Genomic DNA, 19,711 nt, shown 5'->3' with positions numbered 1-19,711 from the left:
GTATTTTTACACAACTTTGGATCATAAGAAGCACTTTGATGGTCAAGAAAACTAGAAATACTGACTAGTCATGGTTAATACATCCAGAGTCTGTTTAGATTTTGAAGTTACAAAATTTTATCTTTACCCAGTAGGTGAAAAGGCCAATTAGTGGCATTTCATTGTTGTGAGGGACAGGTCACACGAATGAACTGGTGGCCCCCCCAGAGCATCCCTCTCTGACACTTTGGAGAATGCACAAGGCTGCACATTCTGCCTGGCTTCTGGTCTGGCAGAGCAGGGGTCTAACTTGAGCTCTGGGCCAAGTTTTTCTGAGGCACTTAGCACTTCTAATGCATTTTAATGGGCCCCATATGATCCTGCTTAACAAGAAGGATCATTTTTTAAAGGGATGAACCACCTCTGGGTGTTGAGTCAATTCATAACATTCATATATTCTGATAACCAGCTCCTCCCTTGTGAGAGGAGAGGTCAGAATTTTTAAATCTCTCAGTAAAAGCATGAGATTTATCTTTTCACACAGGCTGTACAATCAGAAATGAATTAACAAATTGAGACCTCAGAATGAAAACTTTAAACTGTTCAATTTTTTCCTTTGTTGTTGCCCATTTTTAACAAATAACATACTAAACACTCATTTTAATGAGTGTGATTTATTTAAAGACAGTGATAAGAAATATCAAATTAGAAAAATGTATGCCTACAGTATGTTCAAATTAGTGTTTCATGCTGAAATTACACTTTCTTCAGTACTACTAGAATGGTGATGAAGAAAAATTCAGGCAAAATTGAAGAGAAACAACATATATCACCATAGCCTTCCATGGAAGGATTCTCTCATATTTTTAAGCATCTGGTTTATCAGTGTAAATTAGGTCAGTGCACAATTTTCTTTATTTTTCCTGTCCTTAGAATCCTCAGCATTACTTTAGGGCACACAAATCAAAAATCTAGGTGCAGCCAAGTAAAAAGATAGCAATCTGTCTTTTCTGCACAAGGGAGATTGCTGCATTTCTGGAGGGACCAGGACTTAAATTGCAGGAACTAAAAAACTGCAATTACCAAAACTGTCAAGTACAAGGCAGGAAAAACATAGACACCCGATTTATTTTCTTTCCTTCATGGAATTAGGTAAAGAGATGTAAATGCCACTGGGCAACTTTGATGAATACTTAGAATTATCAACAAATCAAGAAATACTAAGAAATTCCCAGGCTATACATGCATAGTTTTGAATAGACATCACCCAACTTCTTGGAAAAACATTTTCCTGCTACTCAACATCTATAATTTTCTTCCATTACCAGCTTTTCAGTACCGTAAGAATCACAATTTTATATCTAAATAATGTGGAAATAAATTCTGCATTAGCAGGGACATAGGAAAACTCAAAAGTCTTTCAATGTGTGGTGTTCAGTTTATTAATTTTACATTCTAAATCCTGGCATTACTGGCATTGGGAAGCACAGCAGTTGTTCCTCTCCTTTCTGCAATGACTCATTTCCCTCTGTGACTGGCTGCTTCTCTCTATAGGGAAGCCTTATTTTTATGTGACACCTAAAACTCTAAGGAGTTGCAGTTCTAGAAACTTCTAAAACTTTCCAGATTCCTATTTAATTCCCTTGGATCAGAAGGTTATAAAAGCTCAGCCTTCATAAGTTGAAGTACTGCCTTCATAAATAGGAAAAGAACTGGATGGTTCCAGTCAAGGGGAAAGAAGTCAAGAAACTCTTCCATTTACACCACCAGTTTTTATTCATCTCACCTAAGTAAGGGTGAAACATCTGAAGATGGACACTCAACATCTCAGCTACTTGGGGAATTACTAATTCTTTTTTCTCTACAGGACTTCCAGGACAGTGCAAAGAAAGCAGTTGCTATCAACAGAATTAGCATGTAAACTTTGAGAAGAAATTTTAAAAGATCAAAATTCTATTGACTGATTTACAGTATAAAGCCAGCACCAGCCAAGATGGGGCACAAAATGACAGAAGTGGTTAAATTTAAAACAAGCTGCAGGAGTATTATTATCATCTGTTTCCCATGGACACATTCACTTCCCTGATGATTTTTTATATAAATCCAGTGTCACACTGTCTCACACATCTTTGTCTAAGTTCTGCTTAAACAGCATCTTCTTTGGCCACTGTTGAAAACAGTGGAAATTTCCCTGTAATAACTCCATGTCAATACAGAAATAACTTACAAAATTAACTAACAGTTATTTTCATATAAACTAATTTTATTAGAGTACTGGATATCCAGAATAATAATTAAGGTGTATCTTCCTAGAAGAGATATAAGTATAATAATGCTATTTAAATCTAGAAATATATTGATTATCTACCAGAATGCAGCATAGCAAAATTTAAGAAAAAATCTCAGGAAATATAACTGCAGGCAAATGACTTTAGGCTTTTCCCACATGTCACCTCTCTCTTCTTCTAAGTAAAGAACACACAGATCTTTTTTGAGTTATTATCCAGTTAAGGGTTACATCTTTACCTGTTTGTATGTGTGGTTTTACACACATCAATAGGCCTGTTCAGGTTCACCTGAAACTAGCCAAGATGTACAGGTAAAGCAAAGCAAATACATGTCACCCTAAAATAATACATGAATTGGTAAACAGAGTTGTATTAAAGGTCCAATGACCCAATATCCTTTCTAAAAGACAGGAGATTTAAGAAAAGTTTAAAAACAAATCAGACACACCACAATCACTCCAGCTTTTGGCAGGCAAGCATCTGAGATGAAGCCTTTACCATAAGCCAGCAAGTGTAGTAGTCATGGCTATCTCTTCCTTTCCAGAAAGAATAGTTTATAATTCCTACAGACGTACAAAACTCACAGAGAAACAAAAACATACCATATACATGCTTGGTGTCAGTCATAACAACTTATTTTAATCACTGGATTTGCAGTAACTTGTTCCTGCTGTAACTTTGGGTTTAACCCCTCTCCAGTCCATGTGGGCCCCCTGAAGGGCTTTGTAAAAATTTGGTTACCTGCTTTTTTTCAAATCAGGAGTGGCCTTGGTCTTTGTCACATGAAAAGTTATCAAACCTAATTCATCTTTCTAAAAATTTAAATCTGTACTTCTTGTTATACTTATTGTAATTATTCTTTCACAGCCATGGGACTTTCAATGTATGACTGCACGTACTAGATAAAGAGATTTTGTATGTCACCAACAGATGTTGCTGTGACATTTTATCCAAGTTGTTGGACCCTTAAGACATAACACTATTCTTGTTCTCTGGCAAGCTGGGATACCAGCTGAATTCCATTATTGGTTTACATGACCTGCTACTGTAGCTGCATAGAAAATGCAAGGTTCCTCCTTGTAACAGTGCACTTCAAACATGACACCTCAACTCTCCCACTGAAAGTGTTTATAACCACTGTTTATAGTTTTAAAAAATATTCCATTTTATTGCTACTACTGGTTTTATTTATTTTACATCAGTGTGATACTCACAGATCAGGGGTACACTTGGCATGCAACTAATAGACAGCTAATGTGAAATCCCTGTCTTACTGTCCTAGGACTTGGATGGTAAACTGATATAATTATAGCAGCAGGTTTTTCTTTTTGTTCCTGTTTCTATCCCTGTCACTTTTCATTTCCACAATCTCCATCCAAAGTCCTTCTCTTCAAACACTTAAATACCTATTTGTCCTCTGCTGTCTAGTCTTGATTAAGAAGAAGGATCACACCAGTTAAATGCTAGGCAATTTCTTCCCTTTTGTTCTTATCAAATGAAAAGAATATTAGTTTAGGGACCTGGGAGAGGAGCTGGGATGGTTCTGCCCTTGTTCCATTACCAGACTTAGTTTCTTGGGCAAAGCAGGTCTACAGTGGACAGTTCTCTCCCCAGAACACATGGATCAGGAGTGAGACAGGAATATGAGAGATAGCTCAGTTCCTTTGGGTCTCAGCGGGTAGGATACAGGTTGCTGACCTCCAGGAAGGGAGCCAAGCTCATGTGTCAGGGCTGTTTTTGGCAGCAGACAGCAGCAGGTCAGGCACGGTGTCCGTGTGTCCGAGCGGCCGGAGGAGGGCTCAGCACAGTGTGCTCTGCCTGCACTGCTGGAAGGGAGAGCAGGGCCTGGGAAAGCCCTGCTGCTGGGCTCAGGACACCTCACTCAGCCATCCCTGCCCCTGTGCCCCAAAGAACAGCTTCTCTCATGCTGGTGTGGCTCAGGCTAGCACATGATGTCTGTCTAGCCCTCTACCCTCATTCCTTCATTTTTCACTGTTTACACAACACATATTCCTCCTTCCCCTTCTCCCAGTCTCTTATTTGCCCCTTAAAGACAACTGCCAGAAAAGAGATTTACACTGCTTGTGTTTTGGTAGTTATACAGTGGTTATCTCCTGAGACAGAAATGAAAAGGCAGGGAAGAAAGCAGGGGCAAAACTTTGTGGAAACTCAATGACCTACATTATCTCACTGGATATTATTGCTCTAAAACAATTAGGAAGATTAATGCAGTCAGCTCCATTTTAGGAGCTTTGACATACATGCATACTTTAGAGTATTTTATAAAGACTAACAGTCATCTGCTTTAAATCCAGCAGACCTTTTGCAAATAATAGTTTTATATCTGTCTGGCAAGGTATAATCCAGAGTGAAATATATATTTGCATGAATAGCCTTGATCCATTACAGGAAAGAAAAGGGATTTAGTCAGTAGAAAGAGTTGCAAATTTCCAATATTAATATGTAGATTTAAGCTAAGAGGCAAATCATTTAGAAGCATTACTGTAGTCATCATTAAAATGAAGAATTCTGCTTTGTCATTATAAGAATTACAAGCAGGAGGGAATTTTAATAAATCACAACTCCCCAGTCTCCTTAATACTTAGATTTTTCCTCCCTCATTTCTGCTGATAATGCGAGTATCCAGATAATTTGTCTTGATTGTTGATTCACTCTCCTCTTTTTTGAATTCCACTGTAGATTACACTCAAAACCAGTTACACTGTGTTACACTACAACATACTCCAGAATTGGGTCTTTTCTTGTAGAATTAATAAAATCCAAAAGCATATATTTGTATACAGTTACTTTGAAAAGCTTTTTATATCAGTTGTCTCTTTTTTCTCAGAGTATCTCAATTTATAGTTCTTAGAGTAGCTCATGAAAACCATCTCCTTGTAAGCAGCAAGCCAGTGGCTAAAGCTCATTTCCCCAGGCAACTGCTCTCCTGATGCCCTCTACTCCAAAACCTACCTCCAATGCCTCTGGATTAGATTTTGAATTATTTTCAGAACATGTATGCTGAAAATGTCCCAGAGTGCAGTAGGCACAACACCAGCAACAGTAAATGGTGTGAATTTCAAGGCAGGTGGTATTATTTTAGTGTCATGTTTTATAATTTTTAAACTCTACCTATGAGAGGTCCCGTTTCACTGTCAGTGTTGAGGTCTCCAGGTACTGAAGCAGGATTTTCAATAGTTCCTCGTAGCAAGTGTGACATTATGCAACAGCATTGCAGATGCAGACTCTGCCAGCCATAGCTCTGGAAATATATCTACAGTTTTATCAGGCAGAAATGAGCCAGATTAAACTTGGCACCCAAAAGCATTTCTTCCCTGCCCAGCCATGGCGCTGCAGAAATTTCCACCCAAGAGCCAACCTGAGCTGGGTCCTGCTGCCCTGCTGGGTGCTGGGTGGTCTTTTTTAGTTTCAAAATAGAAGAAACTGGATACAGTTGCATTAATTTCATGCTAAAACATTATTAAATTTGTATTTCAGGTGTTAATACCTTTTAAAAGTAATTTTGCAAGTAACTAGCTCATGACTGAAAATGTTAAATGTTGTATTCAAAGTTTTTAAGAGTAATTTGTAAAGCAGTTATGTTTGGTATTTTGTTATTATAATCAGACTCCTTTTTTGTACACACCTGTTTTTAATATGTCTTTATAATAAGCTAAACCAAATTTTTAGCATTCTCTCAGCCATATTGGGATCATAGTAAATTTACTGGGGTGGAGAATACAGCAACTGTGATTACACAAGTGAATTGTTTTATATCTAGAACGTAAAGTAAGGACAAAATATTCACTGTCTGTGAAGCTGAAGCAATATGGAAGCACTGGAATTTTTCAGTTAAACAGATGTAGGGGGTTTTTATTAGATCTACAAAGGTTATTGAGTTACAGAACACAGAGTCAAACACACTGACTACTGTGAAAAAAAAGCAGCAATAGAATAAGTGTTTTTATTAGTCAAAGTGCAAAGAATGTAGATAAAGGAAAGTCCTGATGACTGAAATAACCTTTCACTTCCAAATGAACCCTGCACAGAGTGTCTGGCACACAACAGCAGCAGATTTGGTTAGTTCTGTATCACCATGTGTAATGTTATATAAGTTACCTTGCTGGAGAATTTAATTTATAAAAACTTCAAAGCTACAGCCATATTTACACATACAGAGATAAACAAAAAAGGGGAGAAAAATGATTGCCAAGAGAATCTCACCTATGAGAATACTCTGCTTTTAGTGTGGTACCAGAATCAGGTATCTCCAACCTGAATCCCTACAATAAACACCCTTTATTACAAGAAGGTAACATGTCATACCTTTTTCTGCCTTGCTCCTGTTTTGCTTTTCTAGTAGGAGGTACCGAGGACTTTCGGGAAGAAAAGGCAGAACCACGGCTTGTATCAAGGAGGGAACAATGATTGCTCCAAACAGGAAAGGCCACCGAGATTCCTGCAAACAGATGCAAACAGGAGTCAGTAATACTCTCCCATAGTGAGCCTTGCAAGAAAAATAGCTCTGATAGAAAACACTTTAATTTTTCATCATTCCAAGTACTGTGTCCACCACCAGAGTGGTGTGTTCCTCCTGAGCTTAGAAAGAGGTTTGAGCACTTCCCTCTCAGATCAGCTTACTCAAGGGCCAAATCCCCAAACTACTTTCCATTGACAGTCTTTATTTTACATTCTTTCACTTCAGCAAGGCCTAGAGCACCATGTTCTGCATGGTATGGGATGTAATCCACACCTCAAACGTGAAATGAGGCTCAAGATAACCAAATAACTCCCAGAAATAATGGGTGGGGTGTCTCCTAACCTAACTCTTCACTTGCTCATTTAGGTGACAGAGGTGTTTTTAAAAATTTCTCCTAGTATGGGAAAACGACTTGAGAAAGTGTTTTTCCAAACAATTTAAAGTTTGAGGTAATTGATCTCCCTAAGAGCCTGCATTAACATGAAGGTTTCAAGACCCTAATTCTTCATTCCTTTTTTCTGTTTTTCCCCTTGAATGAAAAACTTCATGCAATGTAGATGAACCTAAAGTTATTAGTACTGTTTGTAGACAAATAAGCCTGGATCGTATTTTAAAAACTAGAAAACTAAGGTTAAGACTTTAAAACCAATCAATAATCACATAATCAAAGTGGGTACTGGTTTGTAAAGAGTAACTAAGGAAAACAGGCAGTATAACTTGTCACCTTCATTCCATATCTGCCTGGAATAATTTCCTGTAATATAAACCTCTTTGCTCTGTACCATATAAAAAATGTATAGAGTGTTAGAATTTTTGACAATACTTCCAGATAAAAATCTTACTCTTGATCAGCATGTCATATTTTCTGTAGACTTTTTCCACAATGTCAAGGATGCTGCTTAAAGGAAAAAAGTATTCTTTATATACTCTTATTACCAGAATTCTGCCTACCTATGGAGACTTCCATAGAATAAGCTTACACTCCTTTCAAAGTCTCCTAGAGTGTATGGTTTATAAGTTGGTCACATTTATCTCAAATAACTCTTCTTGCAATTGTTATTTTGAAAAAGTTATGAACAAGACTCTGAACTTACCCTTCACAATAAATAGCAAACCCTGTTACTATAATGAAAATCCCTTTATTTTTGCCAGATAAGACACCGAGTTTCCTTTATTTCCTCCATTAAACATTTCTGTTTTACTTTTTATTATGCTAACTTCTAAAACTTTAAGGTAAACTCATAAATACTCATAAATATGCTCCCGCTTGCCATTTTAACATAAACTAATCAGGAAGTCACTGAAGCCAATGGAAACTTCTCCATCCATTTCAAAAGATATCATGTCTATTCAATGTTATGCAGTGTGAGTTCTACTTGCTTTTCTCTTAATTTACATTAATCAATCTTGGCTCTTTCTGCCTGCCACAGAAAAGAAATAGTAGGACTAATATAAATTTAAAGGATTCATGGAAATTGCTGGAAATCAGGCTGAGCGAGACCCTATAAACAGAACTAAGAGAAACAGGGAAAAGGAAGATTTCATATCCTTTTTAAGAAGGAATAGAGCAGGACATATACTGGGACAGTGCTCAGAAGCAGTAATAAGCTGAAGTTGAAAGACAGTGTAGCTGGCTTAGAAGACACTTAAAACACTTTGCCTCAATTATCAGCAGTAAGGAGAAGCATACAGGCACTGCTGGGAGAAATGAAAACAACTGCATCCCATTTTATTTCAGGAAAAACTTAAAGGAGCATTAAATGTTTTAATTACAGGGGACCTGATTTCATCACCCGCACAGAATTGCTACAAATAACATGTCAGGATGGTAAAATTTTCATTTTAAACTGTCACATTATGGATATTTGCTTAGGCTGGAGCATGAAAAATCTGGCTTTGATGTATTTACGAAAGACAGTTAAACAGTAGAGCAAGTTTGACAATCACAGACTCATTCAAAGGTTGATGTAATAAAGTGCAAAGCTGCAGAGACAGAAGATTGGGAGGAAGGGAGGGAGATAAAGTGTAGCATGGATTTATCAGCTGCAAATGAGACACGATTATGGTGCACTGAAATACAGAAAAGAAAATGCTACCATGTCAGAAAATTCTCACCTAAAATGCAGAAAATGGAATTTATTGTAACCATCAAAAGGCAGAAAAGAAATTGGTGTGGGGAAATGTCAACAGGCCAGCTGAACTATCCCTATCAAACTCAATAATCTATTGAAGCACCAGTTACATTTAATGTTCTCAGCAATTAGGAAGAGTTTAATACAATATGAAGACACTCTCAACACATAGATAAATTTTAAAGGGAGAACAGAATTGTTAACAGGGTCATGCAACAGAGGTGGGAAGCAGAGCTGTAGTGCCCTGGAGCTGGGCACCCATTTTTTGAAAGATTTAGTGTAAATTAAATATCCCAGTATGAGATTGATAATAGGATCAAAAAGACTGAGTAAGGAAATATGCAACTGTGACAGGCTCCACTCTCTCTGTTTGTCTCTAACTAATTTCACAGAAGCAGAGAAGCACAGACTAGAGAAAGAAATTTCTCTAGTCTCATTTTTAGATGCCCTGAAGCATCTTGCCTCAGCCTGCTGCTGCAGCTTCAGAAGAATGCAGGTCTCTGTGATATTCTGTGTCACATCTGCCAGTCCCACAGGGACATCTAAGGTACCTTAGGGCATCAAGATAATACTATGTGCTTATATTCAAGCAATTGAATTTTGTCCTTTCTTGTAGAGATCTGGCACAAAAAGCACATATCAGAAATCCATTTGCCCCTCAAAAAAGAAAAAAGTATCCATACTTAGAACAGACTGGGTAAACTTACTTAGGCATGCAAAGCCCAGAATACTGCACAAATTCAGCATTTCTCTGTTAAACTGCTACCATACCACATAAAACACTCTTCAAAGTAAAGGACAACCATGCTGGCCTGGGGCCAAGGACTGATAAAGCACTGAGATGGAACTAATTTCTTAGAATTAGGACTGTCTTTTCTTCCTTTAGTCAAGGGTATGGCACAGTGGTGATGATCATGAGGAATCTGAGAAAAGAGAACTTCTACATCTCAGGCTTCAGAGCAGCTACTTAGGCAAGATGCAGGACAACTGCTTTCCCCTTACCTTCTTTGTACCTCTGCAAACACTGCTCTACATCCTCCTCTGGCTGCAGAGGATGCTAATCTCACAGTTATATCCCTGCTGGACACAATTTTCTCTTTGTATGACCATTTCTGTAACCCAATTTGTCAAAATGTGTATTTCAATAGCAGAGTTACAGATTGCTTACCTTCCTGTTTAAAGCAGGGGCAACTCAGATAATATGTGTATTTCACCTCTGTTCTGCACCCAGGTGTGTATTTTTACAGGTCACTACTACAGCTATAATTCTGACAAGAAGATTACTCAAGTATCAGTATCTTCCCAGGTAATAATCACAATACAGAGAGTCACCAGACTTAAGGCTGTACAAGTCTGATGTAAAATTCACAGAAATCAGCAGGAGATTTTTGTTACTGAGTAAATGGCCTTTGGATGAGAACTTAAAACAGCTTTAAAAGTGTCTGGTGTCTGAGTCCCATGATTTTCTCTTCACTAAATGGCATGTTAGATCATGTACATGTTGAGAGGGAGAATTAAAGTATCTGCTACAAGGCCCCCAGACGGTTTTTTTGGTCCAATTTTTATTGGAGTAACAACTATCTTCTTACTCCACACTTATATGCCATCTAATATGTCTTCATTTCTTATTCAGCTCTGAGAGAAGTAAAAATTTCAGAGAAAAGCAATGGGAAATGGGAAGCTTTCACGTAGGATTATTATCAGCAGCCAGCATATATAACTGAGCTTCTTTAGGAAGAAATATGAGAGGTATGCTGGAGCTAGGCAGACTTTCTGACAGAACTTCCTTTCAGTGATGCATTTAGACTCAGGTTAGCATCCATAAATAACAAAATATAAAAATAGTAAATTAAAATAATTGGGGAGGATAAGACTCAGTTTTTCAAACATGAGAACATGCTATCACTCTGATGCCCTTGGGTGCCTCAGATGTCCCTGGGACTGGCAGATGCAACACAGAACTCCAAAACCTGCATCCTTTTGGGACTGCAGTAGGAGATGAAGAAAAGTGCTCCATGGCATCTAGAAATTGCATTAGTTGCAAATCTTTTTTTATGTGATTATATTTTGCCAAACTGAAGTTATGAAAGTTAGGCTAAGGTAAATCAAGGCTAAGAGAAAAATAAACATAAAAATACCTAAAGCATGTTTGCTGTTTTAAAAAAAAAACTGAAATGGTTGAATATTTAATCTTAACAATTCTTTAATGACAACAAATCTGGGTTGGATTTAAAAAAAAAAACAATTCATTTTAATTTGACATTTACTTCAAGTATTAAAAAACCCTCAAAATTCTAATCAAGAATATACCTCCCATTTTTTTCCTTTTGCCAGCAGTTTCAAAAGCAAAGACAACCAAGAGTAGAAACACATCCTCCTACTCAATATGATGACTGCATGCTATCCTACAGTGCTTGACCAACTTATCATGGCATTAATGCCTAATTTGTAAAGGACAAATTTACATATTAGGACATGAATTTGCAATAATGGGTGGTTTTACAATGTATAATAGAAAGTAAAATCAAAATGTTAATCTTGAAGGTTAGGAACCTTTGAAAATGTTTAAGTGGTGGTTGTCTCCCCAGTGTGTGAAACACACTTGGAAGGAACTCACAGGTCAAATTGTTTTAGATTTATTGCTTAATAACAGATTTTTAAATATTATCATATAGTCAAGCACTAAGGAAACAGGCAAATCTGAAATGTTCACTTACTCCTAAACACCTGAAGCAGAGTCCAACTTACACAGGGAAAGATGAGTTTTACAGACAGATATATTTGTTATTGGGTCAGCTACAGTAAGTGACAAACTCACATTTTAAGTCAAAGTAGTAGAAAGTCATATTTTAAATATTAGTATAAACAAATGCACAAAGTTTAGATACATGTGTTAGCTATGTTTCAGTGGATAAGAAGAAAATTATAAGCAACTGCTACCAGCCTCCATGGTGTTTGATGCTTTTATTTCCTTCACATCTGTTGAAGGATATCTTTCCAGAAAAGCTTGTCTACTGCTTTTCCAACTGGCCTAAGCAAGCAGAGAACAGCTACATAGAAATCTTCTCAAGAGTCAGATGAGCAGTGTTTCACTGTCTATGATCAGAAATTCTCACTGATGATAATCTTTCATTCCAACATTAGATGCTCTGCCATTAAGTCTTTTGTTCATTGTTGAATCTAAATTATATATCTACCTCCATAGAGCTCTTGTTTCCATAACCACACTTCTACTTTCAGACAACTCCTCTCCTGTAAGATGTTCTCCTTCCCAAATGCAAAACTGCAACATTTCAATATTACATATGGCCCATCAACCATATGTTGTTAAAACTTTGGGAATTGAAGCCTCACAGCACAACTTTAATGGGCTGAAACTCATTTGCAAATATGAAGACACACAGCTGTTTTCCCATGCATTACTTAATGAGTTCTGTACAGAAGAGGGATGAGTAAATACTATTGTGTCTGTCTCAGGAACCAATAAAAAGTTGATTTATAATCTCCAGTAAATACATAATCTCAGCTGATCCACACTAGATATAACCAAAGTACCTCACTTAATGTCTCCTTCAGAAATACATCAACATGCACCACATTCTCCCAGCAGGGCTGGTATAACAGAGTAGACCTCTTCCCATGGATCCTACTGAACTATGAATATGCAACACTCCAGAGGGTCCTGGCACCATTTCTGTACTTTTATCAGCACCACCAAGGCTGTGCCTGCTGCCTGCACAGCAGCTTCCCCTGACTGCATCAACCAACCCTTGGGTGAGTTGACCTTCATGACCCTGATTGGCAACTCACAGCTTGTATTGAAGTGCTTGTGTATTGGTAAAAGACTTGGAAATTGCTTCAGCAGTAAGAGATTTTCTGCATTATGTGTTACTGTAAGAAAAGAACAGAAAAGTTCCGTTGCTAGAAAAGGAAAGAACTGAGACTATCTGAAAAAGGATTGCCCTCTTTCAAATCACTGCCTCAAGCAGTTCTTAATTGGCATGTCTGGTAGCAGTTAGCAGGAAGTGCAGGCAGACATCAAACACCTGCAGAAATTAGTGACTATCTGAATGAGCACTGAAGTATTTTTGGCTTCTTTCTCTCTTTCGTTCTTTCTCTTTCTTTCTTTCTTTCTTTCTTTCTTTCTTTCTTTCTTTCTTTCTTTCTTTCTTTCTTTCTTTCTTTCCTTTCTCTCTCTCTCTCTCTCTCTCTCTCTCTTCCTCTCTTCCTCTCTCTCTCTTCCTCTCTCTCTTCCTCTCCCTCTCTCCCTTCCTCCTATTGAGAAATTCCTTTCTTTGTGAGGGTGTTTCTCTGAGTTATTCCTATATCATTCCCTTAAGGATTTGAGCAGCCACTTATGAGCCCCAAAGTGTCTCCTGTATCCTTAGCAGAAGTTTTAAAACTTCCTCAGGGAAGGCTTTAGCTTTTCATTCAGTTTTGCACTTTACTACACGAATGTAAGGCAGTTTTTCTTCTGTGTTTTTAAGAATTACTGTACAAGCTCAGCAGTCCAGTGAATTGGCAGAGACCAAGGTAACTTGGAGTCACCTTTTGCAAGCCTGGCTTAGTAGCAGAATGGTTTCCAGGAGTCTGTGAGACCACATCCTCAAACTCTTGCTCTTGCTGTCCAAAAACCCCCACAACTGGTAACCAGAGCTGATGAGAAAAATTCCTGTGTTACTTTTCCCAAGTCCTACACTAACCTTTGTACTTAAGAACTCATTAAGAACTAGCAATTTATATAATAAAATAGATTCCACAAAGCTGCATGTTTCTACAAATGCAAACTGCTCCACCATCATACAGGCCATTAATGAAGATACTGAAGAGGACTGGAACTCTGGGCTACACCACTAATTACTGGCTTCCAAACTAGTCTTTGCTTCAGTTGACTATATTTTAGAATATAACTAGGCAGAATGAAGATGTTATAGATTATTTATTCTACACAGCCAGATGTTTGAAATTATTACAAACAGGACACTTTAGGATTTTGAGTGATCCTGGAAAATGTTAAACTGGTGGAGGCATTTGTCCTATTCTGATGGAAAGTACAAATGCCTTGTTATATTCTGTAGACAGCATAAGGCAGAAGCTGCTTTAATTTTCATGAATTTAATTTCTTGCTGCATGAAGCTGCAAGAGTTCACCTGTCTCTTATTGCCACAAGAGCTCTCTGTTCTATACTCTGACATTCTCACTTGTATTTTAAAGAAGAGTATCTTTACCTGTAGTCACTATCATGGCTCAAGGAGAAGATAAACATACAGAACAAAAGATGTCACAGAAAAATATTAAGAAACTGGTCTTCTTATCATGCTTATGTGTCAGATTCATTCAAGAGCATCTCCAACAGACCATTTTGCCATTGGTGTCTACCTGCAGGCTTCAGATTCCTAGAATGATTTGGAATTGCTTTCTCTACTCATCTATAATTTTTATTTGAGACAGTTTTTAAGGAATCCTTGAATCTGAGTCAAGAGTCTTAGAAAGAAGGATCAGTTAAAAAAAAAGTAAAACAAAAGAAAAATCACTCTGATAATGAAGCTTTGACATGTAAAATCAAAGCTTATTTTCAGAACAACCTTCAACTGCACAGGCTGTACAACCTATTCCATCACTGTCTGTTTTCGAGCAAGTGAAGGAATACTTCTAAAAGACCTTGGTAGAGCAAAATGAAAAATTCCTATATAAACTTTCCTATATACACAGTTATCTGTCACATCAAATGCATCATTTTAAGAGATCTGCTAAAGAAAATCAGAGTTTAACACAGCATCAACAGAAGTTTTTAATTTTATCATAACTATTCCTCAGCTCATTTGTGTAAAAAAAATAAGCAGATGAAAGAGATACCTAAGCTTAATGTATATTAAAAATAAGAACATTGTGGCTACTGCAAATGTATTTGAAGTAAAAATCCTCTAAATTCTAAGGAAAGATTAAAGCCCACCTTCATTAAACAAAATGAAGCTGTAGAATAGACAGTCTGACAGTTTACAATATTTAGAAGACATTACCATGGTAAGAAAAACCTGTGGAGGACATTCCATGAAGGAGGAACTAGATGAGTTAGCTAGAGAGATAGCTTAAATTTCATGGAATATGCCAGAATCAGGCCAGACAATATTCCCCCTAGATAGTAAGTATAAATTTGAACTTTCAAAACTGAAGTTGACAGTGCACTGGCCTTTGCTTTGCAGGAGCAATCTGTCAGGAAAAATAGGCTGGGTGATTCAATTGCAGAATCACAGAAACAGAGAGAATGGAAATACCTGAAGGGCAGTGTTTGAAGAAGTGACAGGTCTAAGATAGTTTGTCCTTACCTTATTATCTGTTTTTTTTTTTTTCTTTCAGTCAGATACATGGAAAGCTGCACAAGCTGTACAACTGAAAATGGCCTGAATTAAATAACCATGTAGCCAGTAGCAATAATTCAGTGCCTATATTACAGCAGATAACATCATTGCACACCTGGGGGCCTGCACCAAGCTGTCACTACAGATGCCAGGGCTTCCTGAAGAATCAAGGGCTCTGGCTCACAGAACACAAGATGCCAGCACGAGAAAATGAGCATGCAGCTCTCAGCAGCTGGGGTGCTGGGAGGAGCAGGTCACCAGCACATGAAGTCATCCTGCTCTGTACTCTGATCAGCCCACTTTTCCATGGTGGAATTTCCCAAACCCCAGTGGAGACATTGCAGACAGGTTTTCTCATAGGTTATGCCCTATAAGAATCAGAATCTTGAATAAAAAGCATTTCTGTGATTTGTTGGATGGGAGGCAATTAGGACTGTGGAAAGCAAGTAAGATCAAGTCACTGCAGCAGAAGACTGTTGTCACAACTGCAGCTTTTCCTTCAAATAATCACTCTTGGTAAGCATTACATATTGAGGAAATACATTCTAAAATTAGTACCTTTGGGGTCAAATAAAATAAAATTCTATATATTCAGGATAAAAAAGTTGCCTATATTCAGGTGCTACAATCTTTATCAGATTGCAAATTTTTTTGTTGCCTTTGCTCTTTTATACCATAACTTAAAAATTTAACATAGTCGTATTTGTCCAGTTCATGTCAATATGGCACAGAAAAGAATTAAATGCATTTCTGCAATATCTCAGACAAAATATTTTCAGGAAAAACAGGAAACATTTAATATGATTCTATTTTTTTAAGTATTGTTTCATCTGGGTTATTGTTCTCCTGGGTTCAAATTTAAACCAAGAATTATTTGAGAGAACAGCTTACAGAGTTTACAGAGATTAAAGAGCTTGTGCTGCTAGTGGAGGAGAAGTTTAACCTGAAACACAAAGATCACAAGTGATGGGGGAGGAGAGAGGAAGTACACTGTAGAAGGTGGTGGGAAAAAAAAAAAAGGAACAGAACAGTACTAAGGAATAAATAACAGTTGATCAAAAGAATCATGAGAATAAGTTGACAGAACTGGCATGAAGAGGTATTAGAAGGAAATGAGAAGATTGTCAATCCTCAGCACTTCCAGTGGAAAGCTTGGGAAAACTAAAGGGATAGGAAACATCCATCCAGCCTTAAGCCAGAGCTGACCACTGCCCCTCAGCATGCACCTGGGGCTGCCATGTGCCTCCTGCTGCACCTCGACCAACCTTGACAAACAAAGGATTGATAAAAAATCGATTTAGGGCTGCTTAACCTACTTGATACAAAAAGCAGTAAGGACTTTTGAATTTAAGTAATACACATTGCTTTAGAGCTATTTTTATAGCAATGTCACATTTAAGAGATACTTTTGCATTTGATAACAGAGGAAATCATCACTTAGGTTGTTAATAAATGCTTGTTAACACTGTGCCCCACAGCCAACATAAACACTTTCCTTTTCTGTGGAGAAACTTCCACAGAACCACTGAAGGCAACAACCTCATATCATCCACATAAATGTACCAAGCTCCAATTTGAAATTTAAATTTTCTGCTCAAGCTACTTCAGCCAGGAGTCTGTTCCAAACATCACTCTGATGAATCTCAGCATGCAATTATTCACACAATATGTATAAAAATTCATTCTTGTAGACACATTGTCTTTGAGATTAAGGCACTCTATTCCCTTTCTCATGTTAACAAGGTGCAGTCAGTTCTTCTCCCTTTCCTCTGTTGACCACAAAGCAATGTTGCTGTTACCTCCTCTCACCCATGCTGACAGCCCTTCTCATGCCCATCCCTTTTTCAGTCTCTTCCAGCAAGACACTCATCTGTTTTTGTGCCTCCTTTCTTCAAAACCATCACTGCTTAGATACTATGGTTAATAACCTCTTAGATATTTGCTCAATTTACAAATAGACACATGGCAGATCTCAGCAGAAAATTAATGAAACCATGACAGAAGACAAGTATTTCTAACTAGTATTACTCACAACAAATTCTAATAAGAAAAAAGCAACTACAGAGCAGCAAAATAAAAACTACCTCCCACTGAAGGAGTTTCAATGGGACCTCCATAAAGCTAGGGAAAAAAATCCTGGCTTGACTGAAACCAAGAGAAATTAATAGAAAAAACCCACCCACATGCCCAACATATTCAAGCTGCCTCCAATAAATTGGCTGACAGCATTGTAATTCACATCAGCCAAAACTTTGCTTCTTTTACATGCTGATGTTACCCATCTTGAAAAAACTAATTCCACAGATAAAGCATATTTCTTCTTGCATAAATTAATGTCTGTCTTTAATGGTGTGATATTAATTAACTTCACACTAAGGCAGGTTGTAGAGCAGAAACACTCCCTCCATAATCTGCTAGCGGCAGCAATGGTGAAGAAAGGAAGGCAAGAAGAGAAACAAAACCAGCAAGAATGAGCTGAAATCAAGGAATAAAATTCACCTTTGAAAGTGTATGCATGTTTCAAAAACCCTAATTAAAAAAAACCTCCTGCTACACAAGGGCTCCCATATTCTAAGCAATCAAATTCTCCTCTTGAAATTTCCTACATTCATTTGTAATAGACTTGATTCCCAGGCAAGAGAAGGGACATCTGCAGAAGCCACAAAATAAAAGCTGTTTTAAGTTTTTTCCTAAAATCTGTTGCTTTGGACAGGCAGGGGAGAAATCTATCCTTCGATAAAGGGTAAATTGAATCAAATCATTAACCTTCAGAAGAGCTGAACAGAATAAATGGGCAGAATAAGAAAGCTGGTCAGGCAAAAATAAAAGTGTCAGGGAGGATGGTATCATGTATTTACAAAGGAGTTGCCTTTGAATGGACAGAAAAGGACAAGCTCCTCTCATTTTCCAACTCTTTACTACTTTTCCTGGTTGTCAGAAGGGATTCTGTGTTCAAGTTTCAATGTGAGAGGATTGCTGCAGACCTTTCCTCCACACCTTTCCTCTTGCTTTGAAGATTCATCTCTGAATGGAAAGCACCTGGTCAGATCAGGTGTCCACTGTGGTTCCTTCCAACCTTACCCATTGTGTGATTCTGTATTTCCAATTGCCAGCTTGAACAAAACGAGTTCATTTATTCAGAGTAATGATGACATCCAGTGGCCACCAAGTTAATCTCAGCCCATGACAGCAAGACAACCTCTTGGGTAATCTTTCCATAAAGGTGTGTGTTAACTGTGCTCTTCTACCACTTAGTCTAAAATCAGGACAAGTAAGGATTGCACTAAAAGGAACACTAAAATCACTAAGCAAGAGTCTTTCTATTCAGGTTCTCATAATAACTCTATCCAAGCCTTTTTCAACTCTATCTCACATTGAAAAATTAGAGATCAAAAATATAAAAACTCTTAAGCATTTACATGGTGTCCAAAGAAACTGGAAACCAGCAAAAATAGATGTAGATGGAGAAAGGGGGAGAAGAAGATCTGCATATGGACACACATGAGCCACTGAAGCTGTTGGAGCTGCCAGCCACATCCACCAAACTTAGTCATGCTTTCAGTACGTGCTTTTGGAAGGCATGGAGCAAACTACTTTACAAAGTGCTTCAAAATGAAAAAGAAATATTTCTGCTTTCCACTTTTGTAGAGAGTCCAGTCAAAATATGAAAATATGACACTTAGAGCATGCTTGTGTTCTTTGATAGAAAAGGTCTGTTAAATACTTACTTGCCCAAATATTTCTGGCAGCCCCAGAACTTGACCAGTGAAAACACCAATACAAATGAAAATCGCTGTGACCTGACCCAATGAACCACGGATTTCCTTAGGAGATATTTCACTCAAATACATGGGGAGGGCACTTAAGGAAATGCCTACAAAGGAAGAACAAAACCCATATATTAAGTCATAACATTTTTATTATGTCAGGTATGTAACAAATTTCTATTGAAAGGAGCCTGAGTGATAATCTGCTCACAAGGGTGGCATAAAAATTTGCAAGGAACAGAATTATATCTATCCATACATAACATGCATTATTTTCCCTGCATGTCTAATTACTCTCACACCATTTAATAACTATGGGATTCATTATCTGTTACAGATCTACAGAGATGTGTGTAGGCTGCTTATTGATGTGGAGCACCAAAGGTTACTCAGAGATGAGAATCTCCAGCAGAACAGATTTTATGTTTTAAATTTGCTCATCCCAAAGCAAGCAAAGTGATGTTAACACTGGTGTGGGTAAGGGAAAGAAAGCCCAGTGCATCAGTCAGACAGAGCAAACATTTTCAGATGAAGTGGTTTTACTGTAAACACTATTAACAGATGTTCCTCTCAATACAAGATTATAGCTGCAATGAACTCTTCACAATAGGCATAAAATAAAACTAAGAGTGCTGCTTAAAGCCAGGAACAGAATAAACAAATGCATGACCCTGGTCAGTACAATGGCAATGTTTGCATAGCTCCA

The 19,711-nt window shown here is 37.6% G+C and overlaps 1 protein-coding gene across 5 annotated transcripts in view; it reads right to left on the bottom strand.

Moving 5' to 3' along the window:
• SLC2A9 (solute carrier family 2 member 9) overlaps positions 1–19,711 on the bottom strand; it is a 98,421-nt gene that overhangs the window by 46,317 nt on the left and 32,393 nt on the right. For all 5 annotated transcript variants that reach the window (XM_056490361.1, XM_056490362.1, XM_056490363.1 and 2 more), the window contains 2 exons: positions 18,967–19,112; positions 6,594–6,726 (listed from right to left, as the gene is read on the bottom strand). In XM_056490361.1, the coding sequence (XP_056346336.1) occupies positions 6,594–6,726; positions 18,967–19,112 (279 nt within the window). The remainder of the gene's footprint in view (positions 1–6,593; positions 6,727–18,966; positions 19,113–19,711) is intronic.

This window comes from Oenanthe melanoleuca, chromosome 4 (assembly GCF_029582105.1).
Source record: "Oenanthe melanoleuca isolate GR-GAL-2019-014 chromosome 4, OMel1.0, whole genome shotgun sequence".
NCBI classification, from domain to species: domain Eukaryota; kingdom Metazoa; phylum Chordata; class Aves; order Passeriformes; family Muscicapidae; genus Oenanthe; species Oenanthe melanoleuca.
Note: the sequence above shows the minus strand (reverse complement) of the source record. Positions and strands in the feature narration are given on the sequence as shown.